The sequence below is a fragment of the Phaethon lepturus genome, unplaced genomic scaffold, assembly GCF_000687285.1.
Source record: "Phaethon lepturus isolate BGI_N335 unplaced genomic scaffold, ASM68728v1 scaffold20034, whole genome shotgun sequence".
In the NCBI taxonomy this organism is placed as follows: Eukaryota; Metazoa; Chordata; class Aves; order Phaethontiformes; family Phaethontidae; genus Phaethon; species Phaethon lepturus.
In genome coordinates this window covers 1-17,871 of record NW_010534235.1, presented here as the reverse complement: position 1 = coordinate 17,871, position 17,871 = coordinate 1, and the positions used below count along the sequence as shown (strand labels likewise).

Below are 17,871 nucleotides of genomic sequence, written 5' to 3'. Positions count from 1 at the left end.
CTAAGCTGGAACTTTTCTTTGGGGATGAAATTCAGGGGAACAAAAGAAAGAAGCTGATGGCATAAAAGAACTCAGAAGAAATGGTCCAGAGTTTGGGATCCATAAGAGATTTTTTTTTTTTTTTTTTTTTAATGATTCAAAGTGTTTGCATGCTGATGAAGTTTACCACTTGCTGCTTTTCATAAGCTTTGGTATATATGAATTTGCTCATATAACAACATGACCTGTAGACCTACAGGATCTAGAATGTAGTCCACAAGAGTTATAATGGTTCAAGTTAACTGTTTAAGCAGACCTTACCAGGAACTTTTTTAATTTCTTTGAAACTACCTAAACTGAAAGTTGTAGATGGAAAAGTCTAACAGCGCATAACTCAGTCTGAATTAGAAAGTCGTCTGAATTTGGATAAAACCATTCAGGAAACAATCTACCTCTATCGCACTCACCATGTAAACTGGTAGCAAATGAGAAATTGAGAACACTTTTAAATGCAGAGCAGAATGAGTTTTACAGTTCTGTGTATATTAAAGATAAAAAGATGGATGCTTTATAAAAATTGTTAACTTATTAACCATTACAAATAATTGAAAACAATGCTTTCTTATTTGGAGACCTTTTTGGCATTTATTAGGAGATGATGGTCGAAGATAATCTCTTAAAACTAGAATTGAACCGTCTTCAAGATACTCTGTGTAATAAGACAGATAAAGTTCTAACACTGGAAAAACAAAAATTGGAGTTAAAGAAAGCCATAGCAGAAAGAACTGAGGAGATTAAAATTCATAAGGCAATGCTGGATTCCCAGATAAGACTTCTGGGTCAGGAACGGCAACGCATAAGGTAACTATTCTTGTATAAATTAAACTTGTAATGTTTATTGAGTGCATTTTGTATGGGGACTTACTGAAAAAGAAAAGCATTTTACCCAAATTCACCAACTACAGAAACTGAGGATGAAATAAACCTTGCCCAAAGCTGTGTACTGGGACAGTTGAGGCTAGTGAGAGATGCCTTCTCTGAAATCCGGCCTACAGCTTTAACCACTTGGTGAACAAGTGTTTACTCTGTTAGTGAAGATCCTCTCCAGTCCTGAGGGGAAACCTCACTTGCAGAGATCTTCTTCAAGTAAAGCAAGTGCCATGTTTGTGACCCTGCATTTTTCAAAATGATCAGGAAATGTGAAATCCGTGTCTCTGGAGATACAACAAAGTATTTAAAACAGAAAAGTTGCTTTTAAAGAAGGTTTACTCCTAACTGCTTGAAAAACTGCCATTTCTTTGTCTCGTACAGTAAGCCTGTGTGTTTTGGTTTGTTTTTTTGCTTTTACATTTGTAACAAATGAGCTCTCCATTATGTGTTCTCTGTAACAAAATTGAATCTTCTGAATTATGTATGTACTCTCTTATAAAGCAACCACATATGAAATAACTTTTCCCTTCTGTAATAATCACTATGAAGCATCTGGCACAGTTTTAGCTCTAAAATCCCAGGATCTATAACCAGCCAACAATCAATGCTTCAGCAGCTGAACTGCTGAACTCTGGCAGGCTTTTTATTCACTCCTCTAACCACACCCCACACAACGGGAAATCGGAGTGATTTAGCGTGACCGAAGCTTAACTGCTCACCGAGAGCGCAGACTGTGTGGCTTTTCCCTTTACTAATTACACAGCTAATTGATACTTCCATGTAATTTGATTTGGGGTTGTTGCCTACCGTTGTTTACGCTTCTCTAGTAGTGGCAATATTAAGATAATATCAATCAGCAGGGGGCAGCTTGTGCAGCTGTAGGATTTAAATGCCAAACGTTTAAAAAATTTTAGGGAGGAGGATGGCACAGCCTCCCAGGATGAAGTGATCTGGAATATGAAAATAAATTTGACACAGTTTAGAACTGCAGGAGAAGGGTAGGTAACCAGAAAAACGTATGACTGTGGCTGGGAGAACACAAAAACCAATTAGCAGCACAACTTCTGCCCCGCCTGCCTCCTAGCACATGCTCAGACTGCTGGAATAATACCAGTAATTTAAACTGCTCTAACAAGAACTGCCCACAAAACACTACCAGGCAAACACTTTCTCAACCCATTTATTTTTTTCTCAAAATAAATCAGTGCTGAATTCCAAGATCGCCTAAATAAAATTGATAAACTGAGATGCAGATACGAAATTCTTACTGTTGTCATGATGCCACCTGAAGAAGAGGAGAAAACTCATACCTACTATGTAATTAAGGTATTTTATTAACATAATTCATTGTAATTCAAGTATTTAAGCTATAGATTTCCCTGGGTTCTATTCAAGTAACTAAGAGAATCTCCTTGCCTACTGCTTACTTTCAGTCTGATTGTTTTATGTTACCTGACACTGCTGGTTATGTAAATGACACAGCAATTTTACATGAATCTCTGTGGTCAGTCCTAATGTCAGTGGAGCCTTAATTTTGAGCAGTTTGAAAAATTTCATTTCAGGGGAATTACCAGTCCTTATCCCTAATGCAATACCCTGATTTTGGAACAAAAATCCATTATTTTTGATCTCCACAAATTCTCTGATTTCCTCTTAAAGCAAAATGCTTCTAGCTGTGATCTTGGCTCTGAAGTCCATCTTTTTCTCATTCTTAAGTGTTAAATTTCTTGCTGATGGTATTTCTGCTACTGTGAGATCCAGCACAGCAGAAGACCCCCGGTAAAACCCTTAGGGCCACTGTGGGTCTATGCCCTCTACAACTATGGACATTTTTCACCGTAGCAGGTTTTCTGAGGGGCTATAAAAAATACATCCCTTCACCAACTGGCTGTTTCTTAAATCTCACCGATCAGATGAATGAAGACTTTCAAGTGAGTCATTCCTAGGCAAACTGGATGACTTTTTTAATGCTCTCCCAGTAGTTTTACAGAACATATAATCTCAACTCTTACTTGGATTTTGTGGGTGAAGGAAACATGTGAAGCACGTGCTGCAGTTCACATCAGCAGTGCAAAGTGTGGCAACTGCTTCGTACACAGTGTGGATACTGCTAATCAGGACTTGTGAGCTTAGCTGGAGAGGCAGATACCTATAATGAAATGCACATGGATGAAATACCTCAACTTCCAATTCTGTAAACAGCTATTCCTTCCAGTTACCTAGTAACTCAAATCTCAGTTCATGCCCGACAACACAGATAAGCCCCATATCGACCTAGGATTTTAACCCCTAAATATTGCAGGGTTTTTTCTGCATAATTTTCCTAATATTTTCAGTATGCATGAAGTCACCTAAAATATCAGTTTTATTTTCAGGCTGCACAGGAAAAGGAAGCACTTCAACGTGAAGGTGATGATTTAAATGCAAAGATCTGCAAAGCTGAAAAAGAAATTGTAGCTCTGGAAAACACTTTGTGCGTACTTAATAACTGCAACACCAATTACCGAAACTCTTTCAAGGAAGTCACCGAGACAAGTATGTAAAATAGAAATTGATATTTGCTGTGTGAGTTACAGATGATGGTATAACTCATATGGTAGGTATATGCTAGGGAAATTCCATAGCACAAAAGAATGAAACTGAGAGAGAAACTAATAGTAGCAAAAGGGAGTGCAATTCACATGCTGCTGTGACTAGTTCAGCAGAATAAGCACACAAGAAAGTGCAGTAAGGAGTAATTAACTAATATTTACGTTCTTATATCTTGATCTCTGTGAAAATCTCTAAGCCTATGTACATTTTGTGAATAGTCATAAGCAGGAGCATTCAGAAAAGGCTAAAGCATAAAGACAATTACTGAGGGAAAAAAAGTCATTACTAGGAGAAAGGAGTGCCCATTGAAGTGTATTGGTCTAGTGGATAAAACTTTGTGCAGTACAAAAAGCACCACTTTCTCTGTAGTGCTGCATCACACACAGCTACTAAATCAAATTACAGAAGCAGAACGAGCTGTGGCACTGCTGGCCGCCTCGTGGTAGGCTGACCCAGCCTGGGCACAAAACCATACCCAGGGCAGCTCTACAGGCAGCTCTGGTACAAGTACTCTGGTGATGAAGGTCGATCCCTTAGCTACATCATCATCATCTCTGATTTTCGCATGGAAGGGGGAAAATAAGCAGTAACCTGTCATCTGGGAAAACGATGAGGGAGAGCAAAACTTCGGCTGCGCTATTTTAGTGTGGTGTCAGCAGATTTTAAAACATGGACTAACTACAAATTTTTGGATATTGGAAATTCCTCAGAATTCTGGAAAACGTCTTCATCTCTTGTTTCCATTGCCACTGAGACTTCATGAGCTTGCTGTCCTTCAGTGGAACTTTCTTTGTTTAGCTTATAAAAAGCAGAATCACCACGAGAAATTACATAAACTTATTCTAGAAGATATTTGATTATTTAACTTCTGTGCCCTCTGCTGGCTCTGGAAACAGTAGCTCTTAAATCATTCTCTCTCATGAAGCCAGTTACTTTTTCCACAGCGGTTTGGAATTAGTAGTAGAGTATTTAAAAAAAACTTTAAATGTTGCGGTCTTTGTAATACTGCTGGCACTGGTATAATAATAATCTGTGGTGCAGTTACTTTAAAGTGCATCTTATTTTAAAGTGGAGATGGAGTTGTATACGCTGCTTGTCCAGCATTAATGCTGCCTCTTTGGGATCACAGGTGAGGAATATGAGGAAAAACTGAAACTAGAGGAGGAGAAAAGGGCTGCTGATGAGAAATACAGATACAAACGAAGACAGATCAAGGAACTTCAGGAAAATCTCCAGGTAAAACACAGGCAAAAGTTCTGGTCAAACAGTATATAGCTAAATCCAAGCAAACCATCCTGTTGAAAGAATAGGAAATTCTCAGACAAATTTTTGCCCATTCTCTTTTATATCCTATGCTTTGTATGAATATGGATACAGCTTCTTAGAATGCTCTCCTTCTCCTTTGAAAAATCAAGTGCTACTTTGAATCTTCTCAAATCAGAATGAAACCAGGCTCTGTCACGTACAGCTAGCAGTTTCAGAATCCCAGGTGCACACTGACAGATGCTGTTCAGGCATCCAAACAAGCAGTTGTACTTTTGTGTAGCATACACCACTGTAACTGTATTCTCCTGGCCAGTACTGCAGAGATTAAAATCCACACATTTTGTGCCCTCTGGCATCGAGGTCCCTGCATTCCTCAAGGAGAACATACTCTGTTTTATTAGCATTTAAAGGTCCTTCAGTTTAAATGTTATTAATTTAGCTAAAGCAAGCTAGCTGTCTCTTAACAGGCTGAGCACTAAATGCAGGTAAAGGATAGTTTCTGTTCAAGCTCCACATCAAGGACTTACTTGTGGTTCCCCTCGTTACTGAAAAGCTCACTCGGCTCTTAAGGAAGAATAACATTTAACTCCAAGGTGTGACATTTTAGTTAAAACTTTCTTGGTCAGAAGAAATCAAAGACAGCCTGGTACAGGCCATGTGATTGTTCTAAGCCTTGAGGCACTAGATACAGGTCAACAAATGTTCCTATTGCTTATTCTACCACCATCAGGCATATACCTTACTTAAGAAATAACATCTCTGAAAGTAAAGAGGGACACATCTCTTCATCAGGGAGTAAGTCCCAGGATATAATGCAGTGTTAAGGCATACCCTTTCCTGCTTTTTTATTATTTCAAAGAAAAAAACCAAATGCAACTCAGAGCCTGAGTTGCTTATGGAGCTGATTGATTGATTGATTGATTTTATTCATACCAGTCAAGGGCGTCCAATTCTTCCTCTGGGAAACAATGCTATTTTTCTTAGGATAGTTTTCACTCGTTAGCAATTTACTGTTCCAAGTAAACCTTTTGCAGACACTGCTCACAGGCACATCTGAAAATAGAGACTTAAAACTTCGAAGGAATTTTTTAAAGATGTGTAAATCACCTGGTGGTCTCTTTATCTGGGTATTTATCCACTAAACAGTCTGACAAGCAGGAAGTTTTGAGTTGTGTTATATGTTTAGAAACAAGTAGTAGCAGTAACAGACCCTTCTACAAAGTAATAAAAAAAAGCAAAAGGATATCAGAACTGCTGTATAAACTAAAACTACTGTTGAAATGAACTTGCAGAGCATGGAAAAATATTTTGATATAGTACTGAAGCAGGAGTCTGACTTCCAAGAACAAAAGAAGGAAAAACAAGCCCTTGTTTTGCAGCTGAATAAAGACATAGAAGAACAGAAGCCAAAACTAGAAAGGGTTATAAAACAGGTTTGTATATTCTTTAATTACAACTTCTGACTTTATAGTGATAGACAGTAGTATGGCTAGAACTACAGGATTTAAACTTAGCAGGTTTTTGGAAAAAAAAAGTTGCATTTTCATAATAGCAATGTGTTAAAAGTGTTCTAGACTATCCAGAGAAATTCAATCTCTGAAGAAAACTACAACAGAAACAGAGGAAGAGAGAGACATTAATCTTCGTGAACTGAAAAGCTTCAACAGAAACATTGACAAATTGTTAGCTGATGTTCTAGAAGCAAATCCAGATTTGACTACACCCTTTCAGATGTACTTTCACCAGGTGAGCTTTCCAGTTAACTGCCACCAAAATCTTGATTGATAGCTCTAGTCTACTGATGAGTGTCTTTCACAGGCAACTCTTAAATTTAACAACAAACTATACTTATGGTAAAAGAGGAAGAAGTGTTCATCTGCTTTCAACATCTCTTCAAATACAAAGGATTATAAACCCTCCTGATATACCTAGTCCTATTATACAACCATCAGGTCAACTTTTTTTTCTTTCCAAATTTTCTAGTCCAATTTAGAGCTTCCTACAATTGCCTCTGCTGGTGGTAGTCAAAGTTCTCAGTCACCATCCACACGAAGCTCTCTAGCTTCTACGAGGTAAGTGCTAGCAATGGGTGATGTTTGTGGGTTTTTTTAAGAGTTTAAACCACCAAAATTAGTCCCTAAATGACAGAATTCCTCACTCCTGAAGGTCTTAATCTCATCTCTACTTCCTGAACACTCTATAAAAACTTTCTCCTTATACTGTCCCACCTGTAAGTTTACTAGACTTTGCTAGCACAGAACTACATTTACTTCAGCATCCATTAGTTTAAAATAAAACAGTAATTACAAAAGAATTACATTTACTTTTGTTAACTGTGCTCTAATTAAAAAGTGGTTTCATATTATAAAAGCCCATGTTTGAGCTCAAGCCACATTTTGCATGTGGTAGCGTGAGCTCCCTTTCCTAATTAAATAGGGAAGACAGACGCAGATGCTTTTACTGATACCTTTTCCCCCTGTTCAACATACATTCAACTAATAGTGCATGTAACATGGTTGATCAGTTATGATCCAACATTCCCACAGGTTACTTAAGCAATTGGTGGTAATGACTGCAGATTGTTGTAGGGGATCTTGCCTAGAATAAACATTACTGCTGGGTAGCTTTATTGCAAGCCACCACTAGAAGCTTTTTAGTGTTTTTATATTTTTTGTGTTTTAGATATAGGGATTTCTGTATACTGATGAGTAAATTTTTGTCTTTCAGATCCTCCAGAAGCACAAGTTCAGGCTCTAGTCAGACTTCATCACTCAAAGTCATAGAGCTGAGCTTGCCTATCAACACTCCTGCAGAAGCAGCTGCTGTTGGTTCACAGCCAGCCAGTAGAGCCAGCACCTCCGATGTTTGTAAGCGCAAAAAAAGTCTCAAGTAATCTTCTGAAGGCCATAGTCTAACTTATTTATCAAGGTCTTTTGGCAATCTTAGCATTAATTTCTATCAGAAACAGATGTTTTAACTTTATTCTACAGTATGGAGCAAATTATCGAGGAGAAATGCTAAGCATGTGTTGTATGTAATAAAATAAACTTTTAAATTACTTTCTCATTAGTTATCCAACAGTACAAAGATCTGCAAAACCCTGCAGCAGCCATTAATTCACTTTTCTTATAATGAGAAGGAGAGTTATGTTAAAGACATTCATTTTTGTAAACTAGTATCTTCACTGCTGTCAAAATAGTTTTAGATTACATTGCAACAACCCAGGAAAGAAAGTGTATGCTTCATTTGAAGCTCAATGTTGATTACTAAATAGTCATCTCATTGTATCTAAATTGAAAGATGACAGTCTATGACTAAAGCCAGTAAAACTGTACTTTTTCTATGGCCATGGACTTAATTGGTAAGTACAGCTGGTGTTGTGTGTTCGGCCAGATATCAGCTCCTGTTTTGCCAACCAGCTTTGGAGATCTCCTTGTAAACAGAGCGTAACTTTTGCCACAGCACTGCACCTGCTGCATTCAAGCTATTTGTAAAGCACATACCTAACGCCAAAAAATCCCAAACAAAAACCAAAGGCCCATGCTTGAACTTACTGAGACAATAAGCACAGTTTTAAAACCCTCCTTTTTCTTTTTTACATTGGAGAATGTGTTTGGGGCATTTGAAGAATGGAATACACTTGCCTTCCCGCACACTGGAGGGTTCCATTCATTTAAGCAGCATATATAACCACTGTACCAGAATGAAACATCCCAGCAACATAAAAAAAAAATCAAGACAGAAAATTAAGAAAAATTAAGAAAATTTAATGATCAAATTATATACATTGATGGCACATAACTTTCACTCAGTTATCCCCTTTCTATAGCTGGAAGTTAAATGTGATACAAAGATATCAACAGTCAGTAGCACCCCAGGGGATGAGAAAAACCAAACAAAAACCATCTGTCATTAAAGTGCATATTTGATGTGAGTTACAGCTAACTATAGTTCAGGGCTATCAATGGATTTCAACCCACGAGGCAGAGAATATTGTACAGGAACATCCCAAGTTAAGGGCGCGGGAAACTTAGGTTTTAAATAATAACTGGTACTTTATGCAAGATATCCTTGCATCTCTTTCCACCATACAGTCTTTAAGAACTCTTTGACGTTCTGCAAGACAAAACAAATTCTGCCTTTCTATCACTCTTCATATGCATTTCCTCAAGAGATACTCAGGTAGAAATTCATTTAACTACACTCATCAGAATATTGCTAATGGGTACTTCACTGTTTCTTCTGCTTACTTCCTTTTTCCCTCTCAAACTCAGCTATTTGATTGAATATGTTAACTAAGTTCTGGGGCAGGTTTCTTTTAATGCCACTTTCTGTTTGTGCTGTACCATTTAAAGACATTTCCTCCTCTGGTTCCTTTGTTTTAGTAGTCTCTTCATAACTTCTTTTCCTGGTCTTATACTCACTTTCATTTTTATGGTGGCTTAACACATGCCTATCGCTATCGTAACTTTTATCACTTTCACGTAAGCAGGTGCTTGAATATGACCTGTACTTTCCCACTGACTTGCCAGAATAGTCAGACCCTGCAGGAGACACATAATGCCTGTCTTGACCTAAGCCATGTTTTCTAAACTGCTCTTTTCTCCCCTCTACATCCCTTTCTAATTTCCTAAAATAATGCATCCTGGGTTTATCATCTGACTTATGATATGAACTTGAAGAACCCCTCCAACTGGAGAAAAATCTATTTGTTTTACCATATTTTTCAGTTTTGCTACTACTTGGCAGTGTTCTGGAGCTGCTGTAAGAATCTCTTGAATCTTCAGACCTACCTCCAAAAGTGTCTTCATCATCACCTGAAGTCCTTGAAAAAGAACAGGGTCTGTCTTTCTCTTTTACGTCTGTTTTTGGACACACTAAGCTGTCCTGCCTTTCCAGCAGTTTTTCCACTTCAAAATTTTGATTAAGAAAGGAAGCAGAGGTATCAGCCGGAGGCGAATACCACTCCTCTTTCCTAATCTGATCTTTATAATGGGAAGAAGCTCTAGATGAGCATTTTTTGGAGCTGTGGGCAGACTCGGATCTATGCCGATGCTTTTTCCTACGTTTCTTGTGATCGGAGGAAGAGGAGGAAGAAGAAACTGATACATCTGATGAAGAATCGCTTGAGGAGGAGGAGGAGGAGGAGGAGGAGGAAGAAGTTGATACTTTCCTTTTCTTCTTCAACCTAAAAAATGTAATTAACCTGTGAGATAATCTTCAGTATCAGCAAAAATTATATGTAGAAAGCAAATCCGTATTCCCCAGAGTCTGACTGAGTTTGGGCTGTAAGGCGTGAACAGAATCTGAGCCTGACCTAGCAAGATGATTTAAAATGTCATTTTCTTATTAAAAAAATTAAGATTAAATACACCAGTTTGTTATAGAGGGCGTCTTTCCCAGCTTAATATGGCATTACACTTCACAAATACTACACATTGCAAAGTATTTTCTGAACAACTTTTCTTCCACATGTATCTCCATTAAAGGTTATAGGCAATAAAGGACACTACCCACAAAAAAATTCGGGAGGAAGAGCAGCTTCCCTAGGTACAAGTTCTGCCTCGCTTACTGTTGGACAATCTGTTTGGAAAAGAATTGTTCGTAGTCTTATCTGCACTTACTGCCGCATAATCAGTATACTGAATATAACGAAGTTACCTTTTTTCTTCTTTTAAGAGCTTACGCAATTTTTCTGCACTTGTTTCTACTTTCTTTTCTTTCTGTCTCTCTTCTTTGGCAGCTTGTTTCTCCCTCATTTCCAAAGATTTCTTTTTTGAACCCAAGCATCATAAAAAAAATTACATTAGAAGTGTTAACACAGGTATTTTTCCCCACGTCCCCAACCCCATTCAAATGTATAATTACACCAGGGATGTTTTACCAGGGATTCCCAGATCAAGAATTAATATTGTTCAGGAGTTTGGCATTGGCCATTGTGATAATCAGGTTTATGTTAAGGACCATATTGCGGTTTTTATTCCATTAAAAAATATATATTTGACCAGCCATTGCAGTGGGTACCCGTGATCCAGCATGCCGTGAAGCATGGAGCCCAAAAGGTATAGTTAGAATATGCAAGAAAAACACAGTATTATTAGCAACATGGAGAAAATAAGAAGGGAGGAAGAAAAAAAAAAAAAGGTTTGAGGGAAAGTATCATTTGTAGTTTAGAAGTAAAACATGGCAGAACCCATTTCAAAAGGTATTAAAGTTGGCCATGTTTGAATACAAACCGTTTTGTAACAATTTCACAGACCAGTTTGATGCATAGTTTACGTAAGAAATCATGTTCCAAGGGTTTGTTGGTGATGAGCAGCACCAGATGTCAGATGCAGCAACAACGGTCCAATTCAAAAGAAAATGCATTGGAGAAAAACACATAATCAGTATTACAGGAAAACGTACTTCAGTGTTGTTTCAGCCATTCTAGCACAACAGCGAGTGTCAGACTTATGTATTAGAACAGAGGTAAATGCAGAAGAGCATCTCACAAGGTAAGTAAGTTCTTAAACTACTTAAGTCTATCAGAAATCAAACTTCTACCATCTATAGCCCTAAAGAGTAGCTCTATTCATATTCAGAATGAGCAGAAAGTCTGATTATCGTTTTCAAAACTCAGCAACTATCTTAACAGATATAATAAAGCAAACCCTTAATTGCAGTTAAGGCTATGCAACTCAACAAACAATAGCTAGCATCGTATTTTCACCTGTTCCATCAATGACCCATTATACCAGGAAAAGGCTAACGGAGACTAAAATTTATCTCCTACTTGCTGAGAATATTCTTCATAATTTTAACTGAGACTTCTTTCTAAAGTAGCCAAATGGGCATAGTGCTCAAATACCATACAGCAGTTTATCTATGATAAGTAGTTCAGTTCTATTGAAAAGATTGTCACATCTCCTCTTCCTCCTTCTTTCAACACAACCTGTCAGCATTATGGCTCCACCAACTGAAGAAGTGTCGATTAGGGCCACCTACCCCAGTCTATGTACTTCCTTATATGCAGAAGCAAAGAACAAAACAAGCCTGTTCCTCAGTGCTCTATTTTATTCTTTGATCCTCTCTGGAAGACAACACAAGTAAAAGAGGTAAAAAAAAAAAAAAAGAAAAAGACAGCGACTCAGATTAGCAGAGACCCACCAGGGTTCACCTGGGAAACATGCTGCGTGCAAGAGAAGAGAGAAAAAACCCAGACAGCAGAGCAGAAAGCTAAGACATCCAAAACTGTCTGCCTGCCCATCCTCTACCTCCTGCTCTTTTCCTTTAAATCATCTCTTAATTTCCCCTCTCATGTGATCCTCCTGTGAGTCAGCTTTGGCTGGTGTTACTCTATCTTTTTGTAATTACTTCAAACGACAAGGATTGGGTTGGTACGATGCTGTGCAATGTTTATATGGCTTGCTTACACTTTACATGTTTGTATTCACGGAATGTTTTACTTCAACATGGCTAAATCATGCTTGGGTGATAGAATAGTCTTATCCTTGCTTTAGCTAACAGGGTTAACAGGCTTTGCTCTTTTTCCTGTCTCCACCGTTTGGCATTTCTTTGCTATCCCATTCAAAACTGGAGTCATCAAGAGGTACCTTTCTTCTGGTAGGTACAGCCATAATGCTCACTATAAAGATTTACTGTGCAGAAGGGAAGCAGAGAAGATGACAAACCATCAACTTAAACTCTCCCTGTTCAAAGGACTTAATATGATTTTTTAGTGTTCATTTATTGTCACTGAGAGCACTATATGAAGAGAAAGTAAAGAATCACCTGTATGTGCTTACGGAGTTTCGTTAAGGCCTCTTCTGCTTCCTGAAAAGTCTCATCCAAACTTAAGGCTTTTTTATAATAACTCTCAGCATTTAGTAGTTTGTCTTCTTCTTCCAACCTAAAATTCAAGTGGTAATTCATATAAAAGTTAAGCCATAGATTTTGACAGTTTCTTATTTTTAGGACCACCTTTCTTATTTGCACTATGACGCTACCACTGCATCCCCCCAAGACCCTATCTATCACTTCAGCTCACCTCAGTAATGAAATAAAATAGTATTTCTGACACGTTATTATCTCCTAATCATCATCAGTAATACTATTCTTTGACATTTCAATTCCAGTTTCAAAAATACCATCTCTCTCTTCTTAACTCAGGGCTTAAAAAGAAATCTACTCCCTAAATATTAAAAAATAAAATTCTGTGTTATAGTGGTTAACCAGTATTTTAGTGGAGTAACAGAACATCATCTTGTTACAAACACATTCTTAAAAAAAAAAAACACCAAACACCTATTGGAATATATTCAAACATTTCACAAGATTTTATGCAAGCCTGGTATCCTACCAGTGAAAGGGTATCAAAGATTAAACCTCAAATATTTTGCCAGGATTTTAACTGTGACAGAGGAGAAAGTGTAAACCAACTGCACAAGTAGGTATATTTCCAACAAAAACTCTTCTTTTAAAAAAAAGAAGAAAGTAAACAACACATAGCCAGGAAGGAAAGATGCCATTTTGTGTCCTAACTAGAATGGTATTTAAAAAAATACTGTAAGAAAAAATTAACAACCAAACAAAACCACAACCCCACCACTTACTGCCCGCCTCTTTCCACAAGTGTCTGACAGAGGTATTTTCTTGCATTTCTATGGGTAGGACAGTTTTCTAAAGCAATTTCAAAATCACCTATGGCTTTGTTCAGACTTCCTTTTGTTGCATACCTAGAACAACAGAAAAGTTGGATGGATTTTAGTCATGTTTGTCTTTCACAAAGTAAAAAAACCAACAAAAGAAGCAGACTTACAGAGCTCCACGTGCTACCAAAGCTTCAACATTTTGAGGATCAATTTCCAACGCCTTGTTGTACTCGTTCATGGCTTCCACATGGCGCCCAACTTTAAAATAATCAACCCCAGCCTTCACACTGGAGAAGAATATTTAGAAAATACTATGCACAGTTACCCTATGCAAATTTTATACTGTTAATTACTCACAATTTATAGTTCCAAACAAGTGATAGATAATAAAACTTAACCTTGTTATTATATACTTTACACTGGCATTTCAAATTAATGCAATATTGGTGTAATTCCACAACAAAGTACTGTCTTTAATCCAAAATTTTAGGGCACTGGAAAGCATTTCTGCAGATAGTCCTACCACATTATACTTTTTCATTTACGGTATGAATATTTAAGTGCTTTTCTGCAAAAAACCTGAGTGTGACCTACTACCATTAAACTGGAACACGCTTAATTATATCCAAAGCTAAAAATCACCATTAGACCAACAACATGAGGTGAGATGAGTAGATGGTACACACTGAATCCAGTCCATCTCAAACTGGAGTATTTTGAGGTTTTGTATGTCATACTACCTGAACGTTGGTTCTACATTCGCTAAGAGATTAATTTATCAAAAGGTAACTGATATGAGTTGACTTTCAGAACTTTTCATTACATACTTTTTAAAAATTTAAATTTATTTTTAACATTATAATCCACTTTTCCTGCAATTATTCAAAGTTGCAAAACACTATTGTTTTAAGATAAACATTGCTTTGTTAACATAGAAACCAGAAATTGAAGCGTCACTCATGTTTGGGTGGGGTGTGGTTTTTTTTCGTTTTTGTTGTTGCTGTTGTTTTGTTTTTGGTTTTTTTGTTTTGTTTAGCTGATAGATTCAAGAGAAGTTTTCATGCAAGAAATTTACATTTTTAGCAGAAAAGTCTCTCTCCACTCTGTAGCTGCTCAAATATAGCGCCTAGTGTAAAAGCAATAGCACCTATCCAGAGCTGCTGTTCTAAATGCAGCCAGGGAAATATATTTAACTTTTCAAAGGCAGGAAGCGCACTTGTTGAATCTACAGTTTGAGGCTTAAATGGCATGACAAGCAGCATTGGTCATTCAACACCCAACTATAAAATGGAAAATTACGTACTTGTTATTGTCATAAATCCTGCTCTCATCCTATCAATGGGCCAGCAGATTATAAATATTCTAATAAGCTCTCCCTTAAATCCAACATGTACTTTCGAACTGAATTTCAAGACTTTATGTACCTACTTGGCCGTTAGGGTTACTTTCAACAAGATCTTCCTGGTTACATCAGTACACATGCAGTAGAAAAACTGGTTCAATGTCTATTTTCTTTTAAGAAATAGAACTTGCAATCTAACCTAGCAATAAGCTCTGACAAAAAAAAAAAAGTGTATTACATACCATTTCAAGGCCCAAGATGCAGACTGCTTTTTCCTCAATGCAGGGGCAAAATCTTCTTCATTGAAATTTTTACTTTAAGGAAAAAACAAACCCATACAAAAACATCAAGTCGGCCTTCTGAATCTACAAAATTAAACTTAAAATATGTAATGTAGTTGAAATAAGCGGAAATATCATTTATACAATGCCTTACTGTTCTTCCTCAGTCAGGAATGTTCTTTCATATTTCTGAAACCAGTTTTTCACACCGCATTATGAAAGTGCTGAACTGAACTAGTACAGCTGCAGTAAATTCAATAAAAATATTCCATATTCGCACACCCTTTGGGACCTAATATATATAGGGCTCACAACAACAATCATTGCATATGTTTGAGCTTATTTTAGTGAAGAGATCAGATCTATTACTAAAGTAAACATTGGGAATAAATGCCTGACAGAAAATATTAAAACTTAAACATCCTGTACTTCAATCCAAAGATACTGATGAGATCTAACCAATACATTCCTAAAGTATATGACATCAAACATTTTCTGTGATGTCTTACTTATTCACAGCAACAGAACTTCAAACGTAAATTTCTTACTCTAGAGGAGTTTGCTTTTAGGCATTTAAAGACATGTAAGCCGCAGTCATGGACACCAAAATGAAAAAGGTTTAAAGCATAAGTGGTCTAGGACTGCCACTTGCAAGTCTATCTCAATGGATTAGAATGATCTCTACAAAACCACAGGATATGAACAATGTAAAGATCACTTACATTTGAAGACTTCTCATCAAAGACGGTGGATTTGATTCACTTAGTCCTAGTTTTTCTGCTAAATATTCAACTAACGATGGATTAGCAAATCCTGGGGAACGATGCAAAACCTCTTCGAATGTCTCTGCTGTATTAGCAACTTCCATGCTTCGCCTTAAAAAAACCGCAAACACCAACACATGCAAACTCAACCTCACAGACACTATGCTCAATTTTATGATGCTTACATTTAGAATAAAAATGCATATATTGATATTTATTACAGCGTACAAGCTGGTCTCTTTTACAGGCATGTATTTGCCTACTATTTAGCAACCGTTTTATCCTTTAGCTAATCAAGCTTTTGAAACCTATTTTGCCAACCATCTAGGTGCCAAACAGGACATACAACAACATATCAAAAATTGCAAAGATAGCTGTGTTCTTCTGTCTTCTAAAAGTTTCATATCCCAGTCTCCCAAGTTTTTTTCCCTTGGGTTTTTTTGTTGTTGGTTTTTTGTTTGTTTGGGTTTGTTTTTTTCTGTTAACACAGTCCCACAGTAACAGATACCTCACTCTGCTTTTTGGTTCGCTTACTTTTTGGGAAAGATGTTAAAAGACCAACCACACCTGACATATCCAAAAACGTGTACGTTAAAGAGATGAACAACAAAAAATATGCAGTCATCCAATTAAATCAGAAACACCATTGACAAATTTGAAGGACAGTCTGTTAAAGACGCTCTTATTTTTTCTTCAGACACGCTGAATACACCTAGCGAGTACAGCTGAATAGCATATTCTTACTTATAATGTAATGGGAAGTCATCAGAAGTAATTACGCCTAGTTTTGTACTGGAAAGATTGGGTGGAAGAGCTGAGCTGTAAAGCGACACCGTGAGCTTCTCATGGTAACGATCAATGTCCTTGATTGCAGCTATAGAAACAATAGAAGATAAAGTTACAGAAATGTCTCAAACACAACACAAACAGATGCCTGACAACTTTTGCAGCTACTTGCCTTGAATAAGGTCTCCAGTTTGATAATAAGATAAAGGATCTCCATGGTTGCTTTGAGAAGGCACATCTCTCAAAGGACAAAGAGCCTACAATAGAAGAAAGTAGAAATATTGTGACCAAAGCCAAAAAGTTTTTCTTCTCTCCCCAAGATTAAGCCAAAAGAAGATTAGTTTAATCTTAATGCACATCAGGACCATGACAGTTAGAAGCGTAGCTTTGTTCAAATAAAAATTTATGCATCCATAAACAATGACCTTTTCAATTCAAAACTAATAAATATTGAGTACAGGTCTGTCCTGGTTTCAGCAAAGCATCATAAGCTGTCCACAAATTCAGCTACCACCCACCATCCCAACATTCAGTTTCACCTGCATGCACACCACTCCATTAAGAGATGCAAGAGGCAACTAATACATTAAAAAGTTGGTACTCATCAAGAATAAAATGTTGATCAAAACTATAGCTTACAGTGATTTCTAAATCTGAAATCTCCCGTATAACACCACTTCCCAGGCAAATCAACACCATGAAAAAGCCAAATTCACGGATAGAAGTAATCCTCCCAATCACGATATCACCACGTTCGATGTCTCGGAAAAATAATTCTCTCCTATCTTCCCTGGGAACCTCCATAAACTGTTCCAGGGGAGGCATAACAGCATAATACTCTGCAAAACACGAGACATTCAGTTACAAAACGACCAAGCTACAGCGAACACAAAATGCCTCGCGACAGCAAAAGACGTTAAGATCCGATTTATTTGCGCTAACAGGAAGTTTACGCACAGCCTGTAAAAAGCAATAGCAACACTCTGCATCCCACTTTTAAAAATACTGCTACTTTAAGCGCAGCATCCTTACACTACCTAGCGAGCATTACAGAGCAACGCCTTTCCGGGGAGGCCTCGGCTCACCTTCATTTTCTTCGATGGTGTCGGAAAGAGGTCCGTTGGGTTTCCACGAGTGCGCAAAAAGGAGATCAGCCTTTTTGGCAATGAAGCGTTTGATCTCGGTGTCAATGCTCGCCCGCTCTTTCCTAGGGGAAGGAGAACCCGGTGAGAAACACGCCGCGGCCCCCTCACGGCTCGCTCCCCTCGACCGCACCGCCTCGGCGCCCCTCACCAGGC

The 17,871-nt window shown here is 37.6% G+C and overlaps 2 protein-coding genes across 2 annotated transcripts in view; one reads left to right on the top strand and one right to left on the bottom strand.

Annotated features, from left to right (window-relative positions):
* CCDC39 (coiled-coil domain containing 39) overlaps positions 1-7,660 on the top strand; it is a 22,856-nt gene extending 15,196 nt beyond the window's left edge. The window contains exons 12-19 of the mRNA XM_010285470.1: positions 632-840; positions 2,115-2,235; positions 3,285-3,444; positions 4,631-4,737; positions 6,060-6,200; positions 6,334-6,513; positions 6,751-6,839; positions 7,495-7,660. Coding sequence (XP_010283772.1) covers positions 632-840; positions 2,115-2,235; positions 3,285-3,444; positions 4,631-4,737; positions 6,060-6,200; positions 6,334-6,513; positions 6,751-6,839; positions 7,495-7,660 — 1,173 coding nt within the window. The remainder of the gene's footprint in view (positions 1-631; positions 841-2,114; positions 2,236-3,284; positions 3,445-4,630; positions 4,738-6,059; positions 6,201-6,333; positions 6,514-6,750; positions 6,840-7,494) is intronic.
* A 1,019-nt stretch (positions 7,661-8,679) lies between these two features.
* Positions 8,680-17,780, bottom strand: TTC14 (tetratricopeptide repeat domain 14; the record flags this gene model as incomplete). The annotated part of the gene is made up of 11 exons (XM_010285469.1): positions 8,680-9,955; positions 10,429-10,538; positions 12,541-12,658; positions 13,362-13,484; positions 13,568-13,687; positions 14,985-15,056; positions 15,746-15,898; positions 16,532-16,661; positions 16,746-16,830; positions 17,213-17,412; positions 17,659-17,780. Coding segments are annotated over 11 exons (2,191 nt in total), but the record flags the coding sequence as incomplete, so codon positions are not given.
* Positions 17,781-17,871: the final 91 nt, after the last annotated feature.